Source organism: Malurus melanocephalus, unplaced genomic scaffold (genome assembly GCF_030028575.1).
Source record: "Malurus melanocephalus ecotype Western Australia unplaced genomic scaffold, MMel_1.1 scaffold_31, whole genome shotgun sequence".
NCBI classification, from domain to species: Eukaryota; Metazoa; Chordata; class Aves; order Passeriformes; family Maluridae; genus Malurus; species Malurus melanocephalus.
In genome coordinates, this window is record NW_026623263.1 from 510,418 (window position 1) to 530,238 (window position 19,821).

The window sequence follows — 19,821 nt, forward strand, 5'->3', positions numbered from 1 at the left end:
TCTCCCATGATTTCACCACAAGGTTGCAGGAAGGGGTTTTTCCGATAGTACAGCTGGAATTTCTTTTCATTAGCTCTTATATTTCTTAGAAGAGGCTGACTCTGACATTTGTGTGTGTCCTTTTTACCTTGTGAGAGACTGCCAATGAAGCCCTTCTTACGCTTCTGTTCTCAAGGCTAAAAAAACCCTGGTCCTGTAGCCTGTTCCTCTCTCACTCCTATTCTCCAGTCACAACTATTTCATTGCCCTTTGCTGCTCTCACTTCCAATTAATTAGTAGCTCTGCTTTAGCTCTCTAAATCCATGTTTGCCACACATGCACAGGGTTGTAGCCTTAGTTTCTGATACTGTGTAATACTGCTATTATTGACAGGCTGCTGCATGATCAAATATATTAGACTTGACTAATATTTTCTGTCAAAAAAAATGCATTTATTCCAATAATGCAAAAATACAGGTTCTCTGTTTTATGCTAAAACTATGGTAGATGAAACATTAAACAAACTATGTTGAGAAACATTATGAAATTGATTGGGGCATGAAAAAAGAACTTTTCTATTTACGATGTTCTTTTTCATCTCTTTTAAACCACTTAGTGTTATATTCTTGTACTCTCTTTTGCTCAGCCTAGGCCATTCAGCCCTCCGTTGACCTCTAACTCAAGTCCACCTCCAGCAGCTCCTCTGGCACGTGCAGAGAGCATTTCCTCTATATCCTCTTCTGCTTCCCTCAGTGCAGCAAACACACCTACAGTTGGTAAGTTTAATTAACCATTTTATCTTACTTTAGAAATAAGATAACTCTGCCACTAGGTTGCACCTATTAGGAGAATCATTTGTTGGAGTTAGGTGTTTCATATGTGAGTCCAGGTACTTCAAGCATCCTTTGCAATACCTGCTTCTAAATGACACTGAGACACAGGAAAGTGGATTAAATTAGATTAGACTACAGATCAAATGATAAATTCTTACTTTGTATGCATGTTTATCCATCAAGTACAGCATTTATCATGTATATATTTGTTCAGAAGGTGTTATTGTATAGGTGCAGAAGTACTTCTGGATACTGAAAAATTTGAATGAATACAAATGTTCACAAAATTTAGTTATTTTATGTTCTTTTTTTGTTTGTTGTTCCATAATTTCAGTTTCCTAAAAATAGATCTAATACATCTTTTCCTTTGAGTTAGTTAAGTATGTAAGCTAAGCAGGTGTTCAGTAAAAGCAAAACAATTAAAGAAGAAAGATTAAGAAGAAAAGCATATCAGTCTTCATGTGTTGCCACTAATTTCAGGATGTTTTCTCTTGTTTTTAAAGAAAGGTCCTTCAGTTTTGATATTTGATTATGACAAATAAAAATGAGACATTCAAGGTTTTTTAGTTACTGGGTTTTKTAGTTATTTTGGGGAGGGCAGGGCTTAAGCCTCACTCAGGCTCAGCAGCTCAGAAGAGCATCTGTGCATCTAGTGGGAGTTCTGCAGGGCGGTTGTTTCCACCCTGCACAGAAGCAAAGCTACTAAGTTCTGCCCAACCTTAGCTCCTACAGTTCAGTCTCTACCAGTTTCACAAATGCTGAGAAGCATCACAGAAACACGGCTGGTAYGGTGATTGCCAGAATCTGTCCAGGCACACATCCTCAGATCTCAGCCCTGGTTTGAGGAACCAAAATTTGGTGGCATGAGCACCAATATCCCCAGCTGTGGGGGTACGTGTGTAATGTTGTTGGAAAAGTGGCAGAGTGAAATTGTGAGGTGAGGCAGGAGGTAAGGAGGTGTGTGCTTACACTGAGGTTTGATGTGGTAATTATTCCAGCCTAAGAAAAATAAATAAGGCCAGTTCCATCTTCACTGACTGTATGAATTAAATAGTCCTGGGAACATGGGAAGGACAATGCACAAAGCTGAAACACTTTTGATATGAGCATATATGCAATACATTCTGTATTCTTTTGACTTTTGGCCAATCCAATGTTCCCTTTACCCCATTTGTTCTGAATAATGGAGAATTGATTCTAATTATCTTTTTTCTGAGTGAACTTCAAGGCATGCATAATTGTTGTWTATTTTGTTCTTTAGCCTTAATTTAATTTGCAAAGTATTTTTTAAAATATTAATTTTTAACTTCTATTTTTGCTTGAAATATTTTGTTTYCTTGCAATGTTTTGTTTCATTTAAATGTAAAAGACGATGATCTTTTGATTCGAAATCTTTCTACAATTGAAAAACTTTCTGAGACACCACCAGGTATTGTACTCAAAGCTCATTTATGTCTTAACTAATCATCCTAATATACTATATCTAATAAAATTTTACTTTTCTAATAAGTTTCTCCAGATATTTCTGGTATCTTGCACATACAAGTTGCTTGGAATCTCAAATACTTAATGGGCTGTATGATGCTGAAACAGCCAAAACTTGATATAACTGCTTTTATTTAATGTTATCTTCTGTCTGTCCACTTCTCTGCTCCATAAATAAGCTGAAACTTGGCCTTCCTTCTTCAGTTTGTCATTACTACTTTCGTTCAAATAGAATGAATATATTTTTACTTTGATAATCCTTATTCTCCTAACACAAGTAGGTAAAAATGATTCTGTATTTACATATAATACAAATCTTAGAAGACAGACATAATAAAGTTTGTACTATTTGTACTAAATTTTATTTTCATGACAGCTGTGTAGGCAGTATCAAAATTGTCTGGATCTTTGTTCCTAAACTGAGMTAAAACCATTTGATCATCTGTATTCATCTGCCCTTTTTATCACCAATGGTGCAGTGTTTTCGTCTGCACCTTGAATATGTCACTAGCTCTTGTATCAGCACAGCTCAGGGGCTGTTCGTGGCAGTCAGGCTGAGGCAGGTGGCAGRGTATTTAAGGCAGCTTTGCCATCACTGCCAAAGGTGCTAGAACTGGAGCCCTGATCTGAGCTGCAGGAAATGTTGTGACCTTTGCTCAGCTCTGTTATATCCCTTCCATCTGAGGCCTCACTGCAGATATAAGAAACACTGAAGCTGAATGTTGCTGCAYACATTGGATTTTACTTTCAGCAGCATCAAGACAACAAATCTATAACTTCCAATGTCAAGTTAAGCAGTTATGTTTGTTTTGTATGCTAGAATGGCAGATTCATGAAGGTTGGGAAAATACTTCCAAGATCATCAAGTTCTTGACCAATCAACACCTTGTTAACTAATCATGGCACTAAGCAGTTCAGTCATTTCTTGAACACCTCTGGGGATGGTGACTCCACCACTTACTTGGGTAGCCCATTAGAAGTGAAGAAATTCTCCCTCTTGTCCAAACCAAACCTCCCCTAGCACAGCTTGAGGCCATTTCCTCCAGCGCTTCCTGTCACTGGTTGCCTGGGTTAAGAGACTGTCCCCAGGTTTGCTACATCCTCCTTTCAGGTGGCTGTAGAGCGATAAGTCCCACGCTGCCCCCCTCCCTTGCCTCCTTTTCTCCAGGCTAAATAGTCTGAGCTCCTTCTGCTGTATCTACAGTGACTTACTGTCCAGACCCTTGCCCAGCTCCATTGCCCTTCTCTGGACATGCTCCAGCACCTCTGTGTCTTTCCTGAACTGAGGGACCCAAAAAGGGACACAGCACTCAAGGTGTGGCCTCACCMGTGCCCAGCASAGGGGGACAATCCCTGCCYTGGCCCTGCTGGCCACACCATTGCTGATSCAGGCCAGGATGCCATTGGCCTTCTTGGCCACCTGGGCACACCCTGGCTCATGTTCAGCCGCTGTCACCAGCACCYCCAGGTCCTTTTCCTGTGGGCAGCTTTCCAGCCACTCTGCCCCASCCTGTGGCACTGCCTGGGGTTGTTGTGACTCAAAGGCAGGATCCAGCACATGGCCTTGTTGAATGTATAGTACTTTCTACATTTTTCAATTTATTGGTTTCTAGGAGAATGCATAGACTCTTAAATCAGGGGATGATGAGCAGTGGGAGCAGAGTAAACAAGAGGGAAGGGATCTCATTTGTAGTTCCCCAGATAGGTCTCAGAGAAATATATGTATGTATTTGCTTTTATGCTCCCTAAAAAAAAATGTAAAAATAGTGTTATTATTTCTAATAAATTTCGCTCTTTAGTCAAGAAGACAGTATTTATCTTTTACTGATAGGAATATATTTGCATTACTCGGCATAATTTTTCAAATRTTGATACAAAAATGTACATAAGGCTTTTAGGTAAAATATATAAAAATAATTGATACAGCTGAATATAAGGTAGTCCTATCTGCTCTATAGTTTGTTGTTTCTTAATAAATTGGCAGGAAAAGACAGTGAAACTGCTCAGCAACTGTAGCACTACATTCATTGAGTGTACACTTCGGCTTTAGTGAAGAACAATTCTGGAGTTCACTGGTATTTCACCAAACAAAATTTCTGGTAATTTCTTGTTGCACATTTGCCTCCTGAAATAATGATACCTGGATTCCTGAGATTCCTGAGACTCACAGCTTTTGTTGGTAATTTTGAGGGAGAGAAAAATCTTTGTAATCAAGATTTCCTGAAAGAATAAAGAAAAACAACCTACTGATCATACTGAGAAAAAAAATAGCAGTGGTTTGTAGCCAGAATTACAATAAGTAGTTAATTTTAGAATTTTTGTTTTTCAACACTTGTGACTAGTTCTTTTGGATATAAGGAATCCTAAGCATTGCACAAATGTTTTCATGGTACTGAGAAGCATTCTGAACATTTTACTCGATTGTGTGGGAAATTGTAATGGAGAGTGAGGTATGAGGTACCAGAATTAAACCAGCTCCTATCTTTTGCTTTCTTTCTGTCTCTACTTCATTCACTTATCTAATTTAAGGTCTAATATGAGACATTAGGTGCTCTGTGAGGAACAAGGCTCCAACTTCCTTTTTGCTTCTGAAAGAGCTCAGAAAGGACAGTCAGAGTAAATAAGTTTAATTTGCCATGAGCAATATTTTACAAAGGCATTTTGTCTCTGCTTTACACTATGAAGGGAAATTTCGGAATTTTCTTATGAAAAGATGAAGACTCTGCCTCCTATGTGATAGATAATATTATGTGATACAGACCATTTCTGCAGTGCTACAAAAAAGCATAGTAAGATACTATCTACCACACTGCTGCACTAAGAAAAAAAGAAGAAACTTCCAGTATTGTTTTATATTCCATACACACATAGAAAATCTGTGAAAAATGAAATCCCATGACAGCCTGTTTCATCAATTGTATACATGCATTTCAAAAAGCCTTAGCACAAGGTCTTAATTTTATAGCTCTATGTTGGAATTATGTTGTGTTGGCACAAGCAACAAGTGAAGACTTCCCCAACAATTTCTGTTTGGGAATTGCAATGTTCATTGGCTGAAAAAGTTAAAAGTMATTTTCAACAGTTTACTTATGTGTGGTAATGCTGATGAATTTGCATTTMAGTTCATTTTTACTGTCAGTGAATTCTTCATATTTCTGTGACCATTTTTTCATACATTTTGCCATACGAAAAGCATACAGTAGGGATTTTTTTTTCAAAGCATTCTAGTCAATTTCCTTTGGATCTGTTGACTTCACCCTGACCAGTGGCCATTTTATTGCAATGTTCCTCTGTCTCATGTGTTTTTCCTTGTGTTCGTTTGCATAATGTCATATCAATAGTCTGGTGTTCTTAGGCTGCTAATCAATGTTTTGGTGATACAATTGTACTGTACTATGTATATGTATTTCTACACACTTTTCAGATAATACCTCAGATGGTTCTATGACCCTGGTGTAAACTTGTGAAAACTACAGATGTAGTCAATCATTCTGAAATCCATCACTAAGCATTTTGAAAATTAAATCTATACACTGTATGTATTCTAGGTGTTTCACGTGGTCCCAGCCCCGTCAGCCTTGGAAACCAGGACACCTTGCCTGTTGCAGTAGCCCTTACTGAATCTGTTAACGCCTACTTTAAAGGAGCAGATCCCACAAAGTTAGTTAAATAGTGAATTGTGTTGAATGTAATGAATTAAAATAAGAAAATACACTGGGTCTACTTTTCATACTCAGGGGGGAATGAATATACATTAGAAGGGGGATTTAAAGAGGTTTTTTTCCCTTGGGTATAAATGACAACAGTAGCTTATTGCTCTGTAATAAAATTGCTCTGAATCCTGTCAGGAGTTCATATATACTTGCTTTACAAAAATGTTTTCAGTGAGAGTACTGAGAATGACAAGGATTTTTTGTCATTGTCAGGTAGTTGCTACATGTAATTTTGGGCAGCTGAAAGCACTTCATTCCATGTCCCATCCATTGCTATGCTACTTAGGCCTTGCCTAGGCATAGCTGTGCCATGTTTTCAAAGCCTGAAAAATACCCAAGGCTACTGTATGCTTAAGCAGTTGAGTTTTTTTCTTTCCTATTTCGTCTTGCTTCCAAAATGAAAGTGACAATACATTGTCACATTACTTCATTTGAGATTGAATTTCTGTTTTTAATTCAGTGCATCAGGTTGTGAAAATATAATGGTTGCTTTAAAAATATATTAAAACTAGGCAATTAATGAGTTGCAAAGAGGCTGATTTTTTAATCCTTTTCTAGATGTATTGTGAAGATTACTGGTGATATGACAGTATCATTCCCAAGTGGGATTATTAAAGTCTTCACCAGCAACCCATCTCCTGCTGTGCTCTGCTTCAGAGTGAAAAACACAAGCAAATTGGAGCAGATTCTTCCAAATGCRCAACTTGTATACAGGTCTTGTATTTTTTTTTAACATATTTGCAAACCACATAATTTATGAACTGTGAGTTGTGTATATAAATTAGGATTCTTTGCAGTCTGGTTGAATTAGTTACATATAGTTTAGTTTTCTGAATTATCCTTGCTCAGCTTAGTTTTCGTCACTGTTACTATTAAAAATGTCAGTGATTACTGGACTTGAAATTTGTGCTCAGTATAACAGGAGCCATTAAAAATAATTTGTAAATGTGTCTGTGTTTCTATGTGCATTTTATAAATAATTTCTTTATAGAGTAGTAACTTAATGATGAAACAGTAGCATTAGATGGAAAACTAGTAGGAGATTCACATTCTCTCATTTGCCATCTACTAGTGTATTTTAAAGCCGAATCATTACACTAATCAGATTCTTTACATAACTGTCTCTCAGATGCGTAGCAGCATGCTTGGAAGAATTTGTAAGTAAAAAAGGTTGCTGATAGAATCAGATAATTGCTGAAATCACACTTGGAGGTATTCGGGTTTTTTTAAATAGAAAAGCTGGAATTTTTTAGCAGAAGTATATTTTAGCTGAACAGCTTCTATGTAATTTATATGAGAAATTATTTGAACACTAAGTAAAATGCTTTTAGATASTATATTTTTAAATTGCTGAAGTAATGAGTGAAACCATATGTACCTATTCTTTTGTTTTAATTTCATTTTATTAGTTCATACTTGAAGTAGTGATTAATTCATACAAAATTAAGTTTAATCACTGTTTGACATGACAGTTTRTAACTGAAATGTTAGCAGAATTGTTACCTGACAAAGTGAATTATACTGAAAAAGCATATTTTGCAAAAAAAAGGAAGTCTTGTGTTCTTGTATGAGTGGTGTAATACTTTACCCCTAATTAGTGATCTTTTTTTGCAGTGACCAGTCACAAAGTGACTCCAGTACTAAGGATTTCTGGATGAACATGCAAGCTATAACTGTCTACCTCAAGAAACTATCAGAGCAGAATCCATCTGCATCCTATTACAATGTGGATGTTTTAAAGTATCAGGTAAACACTTTTTTCCTTTTGGACTTTCTAAGGAATTCCAGCAGATTTTATATCTATCCAGAAATCAAAAGAAAAATTCTTTGYCTGCCAGCATGCAAATTAACTGTCATCCCTCACCTAAGACAAATTTTACCTATGTCACTGTTGGCACTCATAGCTGCTATGCCCCAAGTAATTTCCTAAGATGCAGGGCTTTTTTTTCAGCTTGCTGATGCATCAGTCCAGTTTCTGCATGCAAGTTTCAAACACTGCTTTTTTAGTATTTGTTAGCAAAGTCAAATTCTTCTTTAAGAGAATTGATGGGGGCTTGTTGTAGTTTGTACTTGTACTGTCTTTGATTTTGCAACTGCCTTAATTTTGGATGCTGTAGCTGATGAATTTTAATACATGGCAATGTCTTGCAGCTGAAGGAAAGTAGGTTTAGATTAGATGTTAGGAAGAAAATCTTTACTTAGAGGGTGGTCAGTCACTGGCACAGGTTGCCCAGAGAAGTTGTGGATGCCCCATCCCTGGCAGTGTTCAAGGCCAGATKGGATAACCTGAGCAACCTGGTCTAGTGAAAGTTTTCTGTGACCGTGATGAAGGTGGGTTGGAGCTGTATGATCTTTAAGGTCTCTTCCAACCCAAAGCATCCTGTGATTCTATTTGAGAATGTGTGACATTCTGGTTTCTCACAATATAATAGAATGGGAGTAGTGAGAATAGATTTACTGAGGAAAAATCATGTTTGACCAAGCTGACAAGTGTCTGTGATGACATGACTGCCCCTGTGGATGTGGGCAGAGCAGTAGATGTTGTCTGCTCAGACTTCAGGAGGGCTTTCAACACCATCTACCACAGAGCCCTTACAGAGAATCTGGTGAAGAACARATTGGATGAGCTGACCAAAGGGTCACCTTGCCCTCCTAAGGGARTTCAACAGGCTGCAGAAAAGACTGAGAGGAACCTCATGAAGTTCAGCAAGAAGTGCACTTGGGGAGTCATCAGCTGGACAGAAAAGGACRTGGGGGTCCTGGGGGATACCATGTTGAACATGAGCCAAACAAAGTGCTCTTGCTGCAAAGGCAACAGATGGTCCAGATAATCTCCTGAGCTGCATGAGGCAAAGTATTGCTAGTAAGTCAAGGGAGGGGATCCTTCCCCTCAACACTGTGGTAACTCCACACTTGGAGTGCTGTGTTCAGTTCTGGGTTATTTATTTTAAGTGAGACTGGATAGAGATCAGCAAAGGGCCATGAACTCATGGTGGGACTGCAGTATTTGTCCCATGAAAGAAGGCTGAGAGAGTTAGGACTCCTAAGCCTGGAGAAGGGAAAGTTCAGGGAAATCTCATCAATATGGATGAGTACCTGAGAGAGGGCACAATACTTGAGAGAGGACAGAGCCAGGCTGTTTTCATTGGTGCCTGGTGACAGAAGCAGAGGCAATGGACACTCACAATGGACAATCACAGGAGAGATTCTCTCTAAATATCCAGAAACWCCTTTTTCCTGTGACAGTGGCTGAGCACTGGGCACTGGTTGCCTAGAGGGGTGGTGGGGTCTCCATGCTTGGAATGTTCCAGAGTTCTCTGCAGCTTAGGCAGCCTGCTAGAGGTGGCCCTGCATGAGCTGGAGGGTTCTGCCAGACTGCCTCCCAGAGGTCTCTTGTCAACCTCAGCCATTCTGTGAATCAGTGAGATTATATTCTGKCTGTTAGTAAAGTCTCCATGAATATTCAAGACAAACTCACCTCAGCAGAGAGCAGGGCTTTGCTAGGCCTGTGTTGAAATATCCAAATGTCTGAGATAACTGTCTACACACATAAAAACCCTGAAAATTACTTGCCAGTCCAGCTACTCCTGTCACTGTAGTTTCCACATCTGCTTAATATGGGTTAAAATCTTGGCATACAGAATCTACAAAAAGCACGTTAGGCACACAGAATTCCTGAGAAAGATGAAACGAAAAATGTATTTGGTTTGCTGAAATGAGTACTGTGTATTCTACTTGTAAAAATGAGGTATTAGCATGTGGTAGCCCACACAGATACGAAAGGCTTTGGGCTGACAGGGAAAGGCAGGAGTGTGCACCAGGACACAGAGGGGTTCCTCAGGTAGATTGAGAAGGTGGTTGAGATGCATCAGGGCAGTAGAAYGAGCTCAGCTACAGAGAGTATTCAGCCCTCCTGTGGCAGGAAAATAATGCTTTGAAGTGGTAAGAACTGTTCTGCTGGCTCCCTGTCCCATAGAGGCTGGTGTTGTTCTCTGCTGCTGGCTGGTTGGGTGGCTGAATTAGCACAGCACACAACTGCTGAGGATGAAGTCACTTTGCTGAAAGCATGCTTCGTGTGTAAGGCAGAACACCACAAAAACAAAGCGTATAAAATGTTTTAGAGGTCAGAGCRGAAAGGAGCCTTATAGGCATGAGGGAGTTTAAACCTTTTCTGTAAGTATTTAAATTTAAAGTAACAGGAATGCCTTTAGGCAGCAGTCTTCAAAATTCTTGATACTTTGTCAGCACTGGGACTTAGATTCATTACCATCATCCCCCAATTCTTCCCAAAAGGTGGATATTTTAGTTAAGTTGCTTTCAATGGTTTATTCTTTTTCAGGTATCTTCAAATGGAATACAGTCCACTCCCTTGAATCTTGCAACTTACTGGAAATGTGATGCTAGCACTACTGATGTGAGAGTGGATTATAAATATAATCCCGAGTCTATGAATGTGCCTAGTATGCTATCTAATGTCCAGGTTGTGGTACCAGTAGATGGAGGAGTAATAAACATGCAGTCACTTCCACCTGCAAAATGGTAATATTAATACTTTTCAGTATTCATTCAGATTAATTTCAATGTATTTGTTAGTGTCATAGCCTGAAAAAATTGACATGAAGTAATAGCAAAATGTGTAGTATCAGATGTCTAGGCATTTTGTGGTCTGAAACAGATCACATGCAGCCAATTCATATAACCTGACACCAGAAGGACCCATCCCAACAGTGTAATAATACAAGCCTTTATGAAATTTCCAATGTTTGCTTTCTTTTGGCCAGCAGATAGAATAGACAATTTTAATACAGTAATTTGAAATTGATAAAAAAAATCTGGTATGTGTGTATAAATGTATTCATGTAAGGGGATTATATAGAAAAAGTACAGAAATGCAGTTTTTAAAAAGATTTCCTGATCATTCTAGCTTAAAAATTAGCTTCYAATAGAAATAATTTTAAAAGAAACCTCAGTGAGGAGCTCACCATAAGCCAAGTGCATTGTCTCTTAGTTCAAGTGACATGCAGATTATTAGACTGGCTTCCTGCATTTACAGTAGCCCTTGAAAGTGTGACATAGATATCGGAAATGGTTACTGCAAGTTTGTGGAAACAAGTAGAGGGTAGTGACATTAGACAGAGTAATACAGCCCTGGAGCAAAAGGTGCGCAGAATTCAATCACTGTGTCTATGCAGCCCAAGAGGGTCATTTTAATGTGAAGAGGGCAAAGCATACCAAGTTGTTAACCTTGTTTCTTATAGATCAGTTTACCCTGCAAAGCAAGGCTTAAAACAAATATAAACATGATACATTTATTGGGTAGATTCTGATGTCTCTGGAGGCAGTACAGTTACAGGTGCTCATCGGACAGTGTAGTAAAGGAGTATCATTCTAAGTGGAAAAAATCCTTACAGGACTGAATCTTTCTTGACTTGGTATTTCAAGGAAGCAATATTTTTAGCCCAATCTTAAGCTTGTTCTGAACATGTTCAATATCCTACCTAAACAGCATGACTACACTCTTTCTTCAAGCCATTCTCCCTGCCCAGTCTTCTTCCACAAACCCTTTGTAATAAGTTTGAGTGAAAGCAGGAACACCCACCCAGAACACCTGTTGTTGGCTGGAAAGACTTAGGGATAGTTGCATTAGTGAATTCCCCTASGCAACTTCCAAAACCTAGAATTTTGAGCCTGGCAAGCTGACAAAAAGAACAAAACTGAACAAACCACCTCAGTTATGTCCAAGGCAGATCTAGTATTTGTGATGTACTACTTGCTCAGTCTAGTGGATTGGGTAGTGGGGTCTTGGTCTTTTTTTAGAAAAAAATACTTTATAGCTTGACCTCTTTGAGTAAATGCTACCATATGTGCTACTTGTGTGGGCATTTCAGTCCYACCACATCAATGCCAAGAGCAATTTCAAACTTATCAGCACTTCATACTGCTCACAGCATTGAGTTCTTTACTTTCCTTTGATGTAGGTGCTAGAAAGTACACCAGGAGTTAAAATCCCATCAGCTTAGACACTCTTGGTACCCTCTCCTGCTCCTTTACAGTGTCTGAAGATAGTTTGAACAGCGTGTCACTTACACCAATTAGTTTTACTAGAATGGAACTGGAATAAAATTCATGGTTTCAGGATTCTCACTTAGGGGAGAACGGTCAACATTGCTCCYATTCTACCATCATCCTGAAGCATCAAAGCACAGCTTCCAGACTGCTTCCAGAGTAACTTACCCATTAAGACTACAGTAGATTTTGAATTTTGGAGTCATGGGGGGACATAGGACAGTGTTAAATGTGTAAAAAAAGTACTGTATAAAATGTATAAGGAAGTGTGTTCTTCTGAACTCACTGCTCTGGAGTGATGCAGGCACACCYTTCTCTTTTCTTCTTTTCCTCCTGTAGTTTTCCACAGGCTTACCGTAAAATATTTTTATAGACTTCCGTTTAGAGGTGTCTGTAACATACCAGTGAAAATCAAGGGAAATAAAGTTCTAAAACTGGTGCTTGTTACTAACCTACCATTTGCTTACAGGAGTGCAGACCAGATGAAAGCATATTGGAAAATATCTAGCATTTCAGAGAAGTCTGAAAATGGAGGCAAGTTGAACTCTTATTTTTCTTTCTTGTACAGAAAATACTTTTAACAGTAAAAAGGTAATCATTTTAGCTTCTGCCTTCTAATGCTTGTGTACATATCTTCTCCTGCTGTATCCTATTTACTGTTTACCTTGTCAGTTTATTGCCTTCTGAGAGATACCAAAATATAAATTTAATTAAGTAACCTGAAAGCAGTTAGTAGCTCTAAAATGAAGTTTAGATGGGATAGGAAATCATTGCATTCATGCTATCTGGAGGTGAGCAGTTACTCAAATGAAAATAGGTTTAATATCTGTGTATTTTCACATGTGGATAATTGAAATACATTAGAAGGAGGTAAGTAGAAGAACTGGGGCTTAAAAAAAAGAAAAAAAAAAAGAAAAAAATCTTGTGTTTAGATAGATGATTCTTGACCACCATTTTGAGTCTTGGTTTTGACCATAATGACTCCAGGAAAATAATTAATCTACGTGCATCTGCTCAAAGTTGTAATTTACACAATATCGTGTAAGGTACCAATAGTTGTCCTCTGCCCAGTGCCTTCTTTTTGAGCTCTAGTTGATGTCATGACCCTTGCAATCTCTGGAGGTGCAATATTCTTCTGAAGTAGTACAGGAGCCAGAAGGAAGCATATCATCCTCAAAGCCTCTATTTGAGGCATCATGGTGAAATGAGCTGCTAATGTAAAGGAAAGGCCTTTAGTCCTGTTAAGAATTTAGTGAAGGAGATTGTGAATTYACAGATTTGCCTGTAAATATGACTGGTTTCATATAGAAACCAYAAGCATGAAAAGAGAAGACAACTAATGTTCCTGCAAAGGCTGCAAAGTTGTGGTTATCATTCAAACAAAATCAGAAAGAATTTCATTAGGCAGAGTTGATTACTCTAGTGTGGTGTACTTTGTCCTTCACTGACCTCACAGTTCTTTGCTATCTGTCTTCCATTACAATTATGTAGGAATAACCCTCTTTTTTTCTTTTCCTCTCCTTTTCCAAACTCTGTGGCTTCTTTTAAAAGAAGAAAATCATAAAGAAACAAAAACACAGCCAGAGGAAGAGTAACTGTACACCTCCAGAGCAGCGTAAAATTGGCTGTTACACAGTTTGTATCTTGTGTGTTGACAGCAGGCTTGCACATATCCCACTGCTTCTGCTATATTCCTTCTCTTGCCACCATCTTTCCTCCCCTTTTCTTTGAGTATAAACATCTACAGTGCCCTCAGTTCATGAGGAAGTAATACTGTGCTGATCCTGCACTTAAAGGAAGAAGTTGTACAGTGTCAATGTTAGGATAGCTGTCTTCAAGTCTTTTTTCCTGGTGTACAGCATGATAAAATTTTTGGGTTTTTTTATGCCCAGCACATTACGTGGTCTTTCAGTTGGAGAGAGATAAAACACAGAACAAACTTTCAAACTTTTATATAGGAGTTTCCATACTTAGAGTGGAAAGGATTTCTAGTTTACAGAAATAAGGCAGACCTTCTGGAGAAACAAAATTGATCTTAAGCTAAATTTTATCAAGAACAAGCCACTGTGTGAAGAAATTTCTTTGTGTTCTTGCTTTTACCTCAGTAACGTTTCAGTTACTAACTTTCCTTCTCATTTAGCCGTTCTTATGGATAGGAATAGCAAGTTGTGTTAAAGTGAAAATTATTCCATTATTAATTATTTAAATCTCATTTTCCCAGCACACTTTGCAAGAACAARAAAGGGCTTGTTTAAAAACAAGAAACTAGTAGCAATTTGGGGATTTTTAAAATGTGTTTCATAGCCTTCAGAAATGTTCTTCAAGTTAATTTTGAACTATTATTGCTTTATATAGTCTCCATTGTCTCTGAAAAAAATTAAAATTTGTGAGAAGTATTTAATCAGAGCTTGTCTTTAAGAGAAACAGAAATTTCTTTCCTCTGGGTGTGCTACTGTAGAGCTGCATTTCTTCCATTTTCCTGTTCATGTACTTTAATCCAGAGCCGTCAAGACAGCTTTTAAATGTTCTGATGTTCAAATCTGTTAGTGAAAAGCAGATAGTGTCTGTTTATATCTATCTATCTATCTATCTATCTATCTGTCTGTCTGTCTGTCTATCTGTCTATCTGTCTGTCTATCTATCTGTCAGATAGAGCCACAAGATAGATGGTACTAAGTGCTCAGAAATCAGCAAGCATAAATTATAGGGACCAATCAATAAATGCTTACCAGRCTGTCTGATACACAGATTTTGTGTCATCTTGCAGGAATGTATATTGTTTCCCTTTAAATCATTCACTAGTCATTGCCTTAAACAGAGTATTGGAAAAAAGAGGTTTGTACTCTTATCTCTTTCGAAAATTTTATGGGACTGCCAGTGGGAATAGATCTCAAAGGTCACCATAATAGTTTCACTTCTTACTACTAAAACTTACTTTGGAGAGATAATTTTGTTCTTGCAGAACAATCAGCTTTTCAGTTTTGTTGTTTTAATAGGTTCTGGATCCCTCAGGGCAAAATTTGAGCTTTCAGGAGGACCCAGTAAACCAGCAACACTTGCAGTGCAATTCATCAGCGAAGGAAGCACCCTTTCAGGAGTGGATGTGGAACTCGTGGGCACTGGCTATCGGCTTTCCCTTCTTAAGAAGAGATTTGCCACTGGTAAGACACTGACATGCTTATATATTGAAATTAATATTATATATTCTCTAGTGTTACATTATAAAATATGAAATGGATAGATGAGTGATATGTAAATAGTCTTTATTGAAACATTTCTGACAACTGGGTTTGTTTTTCTGCAGTTATTCAGACTGCTCCAAGGAAAATATTGWCAAAGTCTGGGTTATCTACTGACCGCAAAATCTTACCTGTTTTTTCAGGACGGTATATGGCAGACTGTTGATGTACCTGTGAAAGTCGTCGGATCAGGAGTGCAGGAAACCCACTCTGCCCTCTCTACTTTTCAAACACTATTTTAACATGCATTAATTTTTCCAAAATGTTGACCTGCTTTGAGGCTAAACTACAGAAAGTAAATGCACTTTTAACAGTCATTTAGAAAACTTTTTATAACTTTACAATAGCACTGAAGTTAACTTCAACACTGTCTGTAAATTATCAATTGCAATACTTGGGAAAATTTGTTAAAAATTTAGTAACTTCATATAGATGAAGTCAAAATAGTAATCCACAGTTGTAATGAAAGTATAAAATATTATGTTGTACTGTAAACATTAAACCTAAAATGTAGGAAAGCAAGTAAGAAATATTGGAGCTTTTCATAAGTAATACTCATTTTTCAGATTCTTTAATTGCCAGCTTTTAATTGACATTTTTTTAAAGATAGGAGAGGCTAAGTCTCATGTAATTCTTCTATCCATTTATGCCACAAGACCAGCTGGGTTAGAGATGTATAAAAGTAACTTCATGCCCATGTATCATATATAATTAAAATGTAGGTTGTTTTATATAGGGTTTTTTTTAACTAAGTGCAATGTGTTACAAATTGCAAAACACGGCAGAGATTTAATTCTGCCATTAGTAAATTTTTTTGGCCTTGTGATTGTTTGAGTTAATGCAGTAGATTTAATTTATTTTTATATTAATTGCTTAACATTTGTGCCTTTCAAAAAAGCCTGTGCCTATCTAATTTGATACTTATGTGCCTCACTTCCTTTTTCAAAGTTTGGCTCTTCATCAAGAAAGCATGGTGTTTTTATTATAGACACAACTTTATAAAAATTCTCTTCACTGCAGTTTATTTAGAAGGCAGGTTTGCAGAAACTGTAGTTTGTTTTCAAAGAAATTTAAAATACTGAATTACTTCCTTGTGGAATAATTGCAATAGAATGTGGCTTTAGAAAAGGGAGATCCATCATGCAGGACTTGGAAACTTTCATTAGGTAACTTTAATGTCACCAAAGAGGAGAATCTGAAAAATCAGAGAAGATAGGAAAAACAAACTTGTAAAAGCAAACAGTGATAACTTTCACTTTGGCTATAAGTCTTCAGACTTCGAGTGGTTTTGGGGATGTGTGATGTGAATGTACATTTAGTACTTCAGGAGGCATTTTAAAAGGGTATTTTATTACAACAGGATGTCAAATCCTGTCATGTGTTTATTTTTTTCTGTAACTACCAATTTTAATATTTGTACTGTCATCTAATCTGCTTGCTACAGCCTAAGCAYGGGGATGTGACACATCAGTAACAACTTTTTTAAGCAAGTCTCTAATTTAGAAAATATTTTATGTAGTTGTATTACCAAGTTGGTTTTTTAAATGCTCAAATCATAAGCATTGGAGCAAAATAATTAAATAACCTGCATATGAGAATTTCAAATGAACATTTAACATACTGGTGTTGATTTCAAATTATCTGTTAAAAYATTAAAACATGTTAGAGTTAATTCATGCAAAGCTAGTAATGAATTGAAATGCTGAAACTTTACAAGAAATTATGCCTTTGTAGAGGCTGCATAAATTCTAGTGTATACTAGACACCTTTGCAGGTGAGCGTTTCATTGTTACTAAGAACATACTGTACCATAAATTTAATTGGAAGAGTGTATTTGGCTCCTAAGTTGCTAATCTTATGGTAAATTTATTACTTATAAAATGGTACAGTCTTTTTATTGGAATTTTAATTGTAACCTGCTTTACAATCAAACTGATTAACACAACAATACCTTATTAATGAACACCCAAACCTMTTATTGCTATTTTTAATCATGTATTACACTAATTTCTAAGTTAAATGAAGTAGTTAATGTTTCAGCACTTTTAATCTAGCCTTCATTCAGGTGTTTTTCATACATTTGCATTGGGTGCAGGTTACAATTTTGAAGCCATACACRTTTATATAGACATTTTGTAAAGAAACTCAAAAACAATGTAAAAAGTACATGTAGCTATCTGATATTAAAAAAAAAGAAAAAAGTATGTAGCAAGCTGGTTCTTGCTTGTGTATACAGCAATATCCCTTGTAGCTGCCTCCTAAGAAAATTAATTTTTAAACACAACTCTAAACGATCTGAATTTTTATGAATTGTTACTACGTCAGACTGTAAATTAGAGCACACAAGTTTATCTTACAAAAATTGTAAATATTTCTGAATTTTCATAAAATGTAAATTTTTTAAATTTGCATCCATAATAAACATGTAATATATAATTTAAATACTGATTTATATTGCCTGTACTTTTGCAGTTAATTCCACAGATCTTCTGAGCATTAAAGTAATAGATCAAAAGCATGCCTATGCCTATATTGAACATTTTAAAAGTGTTGATTGATTTTTAAGTAAGAGAGGGTAGAATCATGATGAACTCTTTTGTATATTTAAAAATAGGACAGAGAAGGTGGATGGAAAGATGACTTCTCCAAAATGTTTCATCTTTACTAAACTAGAATGTCTGAGACATCTGTAGTGACCTATGCCTTTGTTAAATTGATACACTTCACTAATAGATTAGGCAAAACTGTGAATATGTTTATGAGAAAAATCTTGTCTTGTAGACATGAGCTGCTCTCCGTAAAAGTGCTMTGAAATGCTGTTCATTCCCCATCTTCCTTAATAAGCCTATATCTGTTGTGTATGCAGGAGAAGAATTAATGACAAGATTAAAGTAGTTTTTTCTGATTTTTAACGTTCCACAAGTCAAAAAGAGAAGACAATCTAGTACTACTTCAGCAGTCTGTATGGTATAGACCTTCTAAGCTTTAAGCATAGAAAATAAGTTGAAACTAAAAAAATGTTTTTGAATCTGTTTGTTTATTACTAATCCCAAGGCCTGTAGAAGTTTAGTTAGCAATGACTTACTAAATTCACTTTCTCAGCTGGTTTCATATCACTGCAGTAGAGGTACCATTCTTGTCACGCAGGAAAGCAGTAGTCCAAGGGGTTGATTCTTATCTTCTGCTGGTAAGCAGGAATGAAGAATGCAAATGTTCGGTGGCCAGATTGAATGGTCCATCTAATGTGGTATTCTGTCTTCAACACTGGCCGGAGAATAGGCTAGAGCCTTGGAGAGCTCATGTGTCATTTGCTTCTGCTTCCCCAGAAGCAGAACCTTAGTTATTGGTTAGGGATGTAAATAGGTGCTGTCCAGTTCTTCTGTATTCATTGAACTTAAAGTGTAATAATTCTGACAGAGGCTGTTCTGGCACTTGTGTTAACACTTGTACCCATGTGCTGCTCACAACTGCTACAAACTGGATCACTACTGTCGAAGCAGGTTTGTGATTATCGAAGTACACAATCAGGTCATTTTTCAGTAAAACCTATCTCTACCACTGCCAAATAATATTTACTTAAGGTATTTGAAGGAGCTAAGGTATTTGATTATGAACTGGAACAGCATGCAAGTTACAACTGTGGTGAGTTTTTCTGTCTAACTAAAAAGAAAGATCTTGCATCATGCCGAAAAGGATTACATTTCAAGTCTTGTATGTGTGCAGAGCTTAAGACATACAGATGTTAAGATACCTATCTTTTTCCATTTCAGTTACTATGAAAAGGAAATTATACTTAAGAGCATACAAAAAAAAAAGGTCAGGAATTCCTTCAAGCATATCGTAAGCTAAAAACAGTTCAAGGCACTAAAGCAGCAGATAACATATCTACTGTTGAGGTGCCTTTGATTGGACTGATTACCAAGTCTCTCAACTGAAAAATTAATGTTTATCTTTAACTCTATATATTATTACATCACTAAATATTCCTCCTCAGCTCAGTTTGACTTGCACGTTCCCTAACGTTTATTTTTGAGTTCTCCCTTAGCTCATTCAATAACCAATATAAGGCATACAGTCTTAAAAGAATAAAATTATCTTAAAACTTAAAAGGCCTCTTCTGAATTACTCATTGAACATTTAATACTCTTAATTCTGCATTTTCTGTAAAAGGCTTTTTCCACTTCCTTTGGAATCCATTCTTTCTGTTTTTTAAATCTGGGATGGCTATTTTAAATTATTGTAACCTAAAATATTTTTGTTTGCCATTGTCCCAGCTGAACTTATTTTTRAAAACTCTGTTCTGTTATGTTGTTATTGTTGTTGTTACTACTTTATCAATTATTAATTCTTGCTCCTCAGATTTTTTTTTTAAGTTTATAGTCATAAACCATAAATCATGCCAATTTCATGAYTCTGATTATTCAACTTTTCCTCTTATCATGACTCAATCTGCCTTCTTGAAGTTCTCATTTCTTAAGTTATGTTTTCTGCTCCAGAAAGTTAGCA

The 19,821-nt window shown here is 36.8% G+C and overlaps 1 protein-coding gene across 4 annotated transcripts in view; it reads left to right on the forward strand.

Moving 5' to 3' along the window:
* Positions 1–19,530, forward strand: part of FCHO2 (FCH and mu domain containing endocytic adaptor 2) — a 76,524-nt gene extending 56,994 nt beyond the window's left edge. For all 4 annotated transcript variants that reach the window (XM_057363777.1, XM_057363778.1, XM_057363779.1 and 1 more), the window contains 8 exons: positions 626–755; positions 5,846–5,957; positions 6,569–6,724; positions 7,625–7,757; positions 10,350–10,549; positions 12,546–12,610; positions 15,073–15,237; positions 15,459–19,530. In XM_057363777.1, coding sequence (XP_057219760.1) covers positions 626–755; positions 5,846–5,957; positions 6,569–6,724; positions 7,625–7,757; positions 10,350–10,549; positions 12,546–12,610; positions 15,073–15,237; positions 15,459–15,481 — 984 coding nt within the window. In that variant the 3' untranslated portion in view covers positions 15,482–19,530. The remainder of the gene's footprint in view (positions 1–625; positions 756–5,845; positions 5,958–6,568; positions 6,725–7,624; positions 7,758–10,349; positions 10,550–12,545; positions 12,611–15,072; positions 15,238–15,458) is intronic.
* The last annotated feature ends 291 nt before the right edge of the window (positions 19,531–19,821 follow it).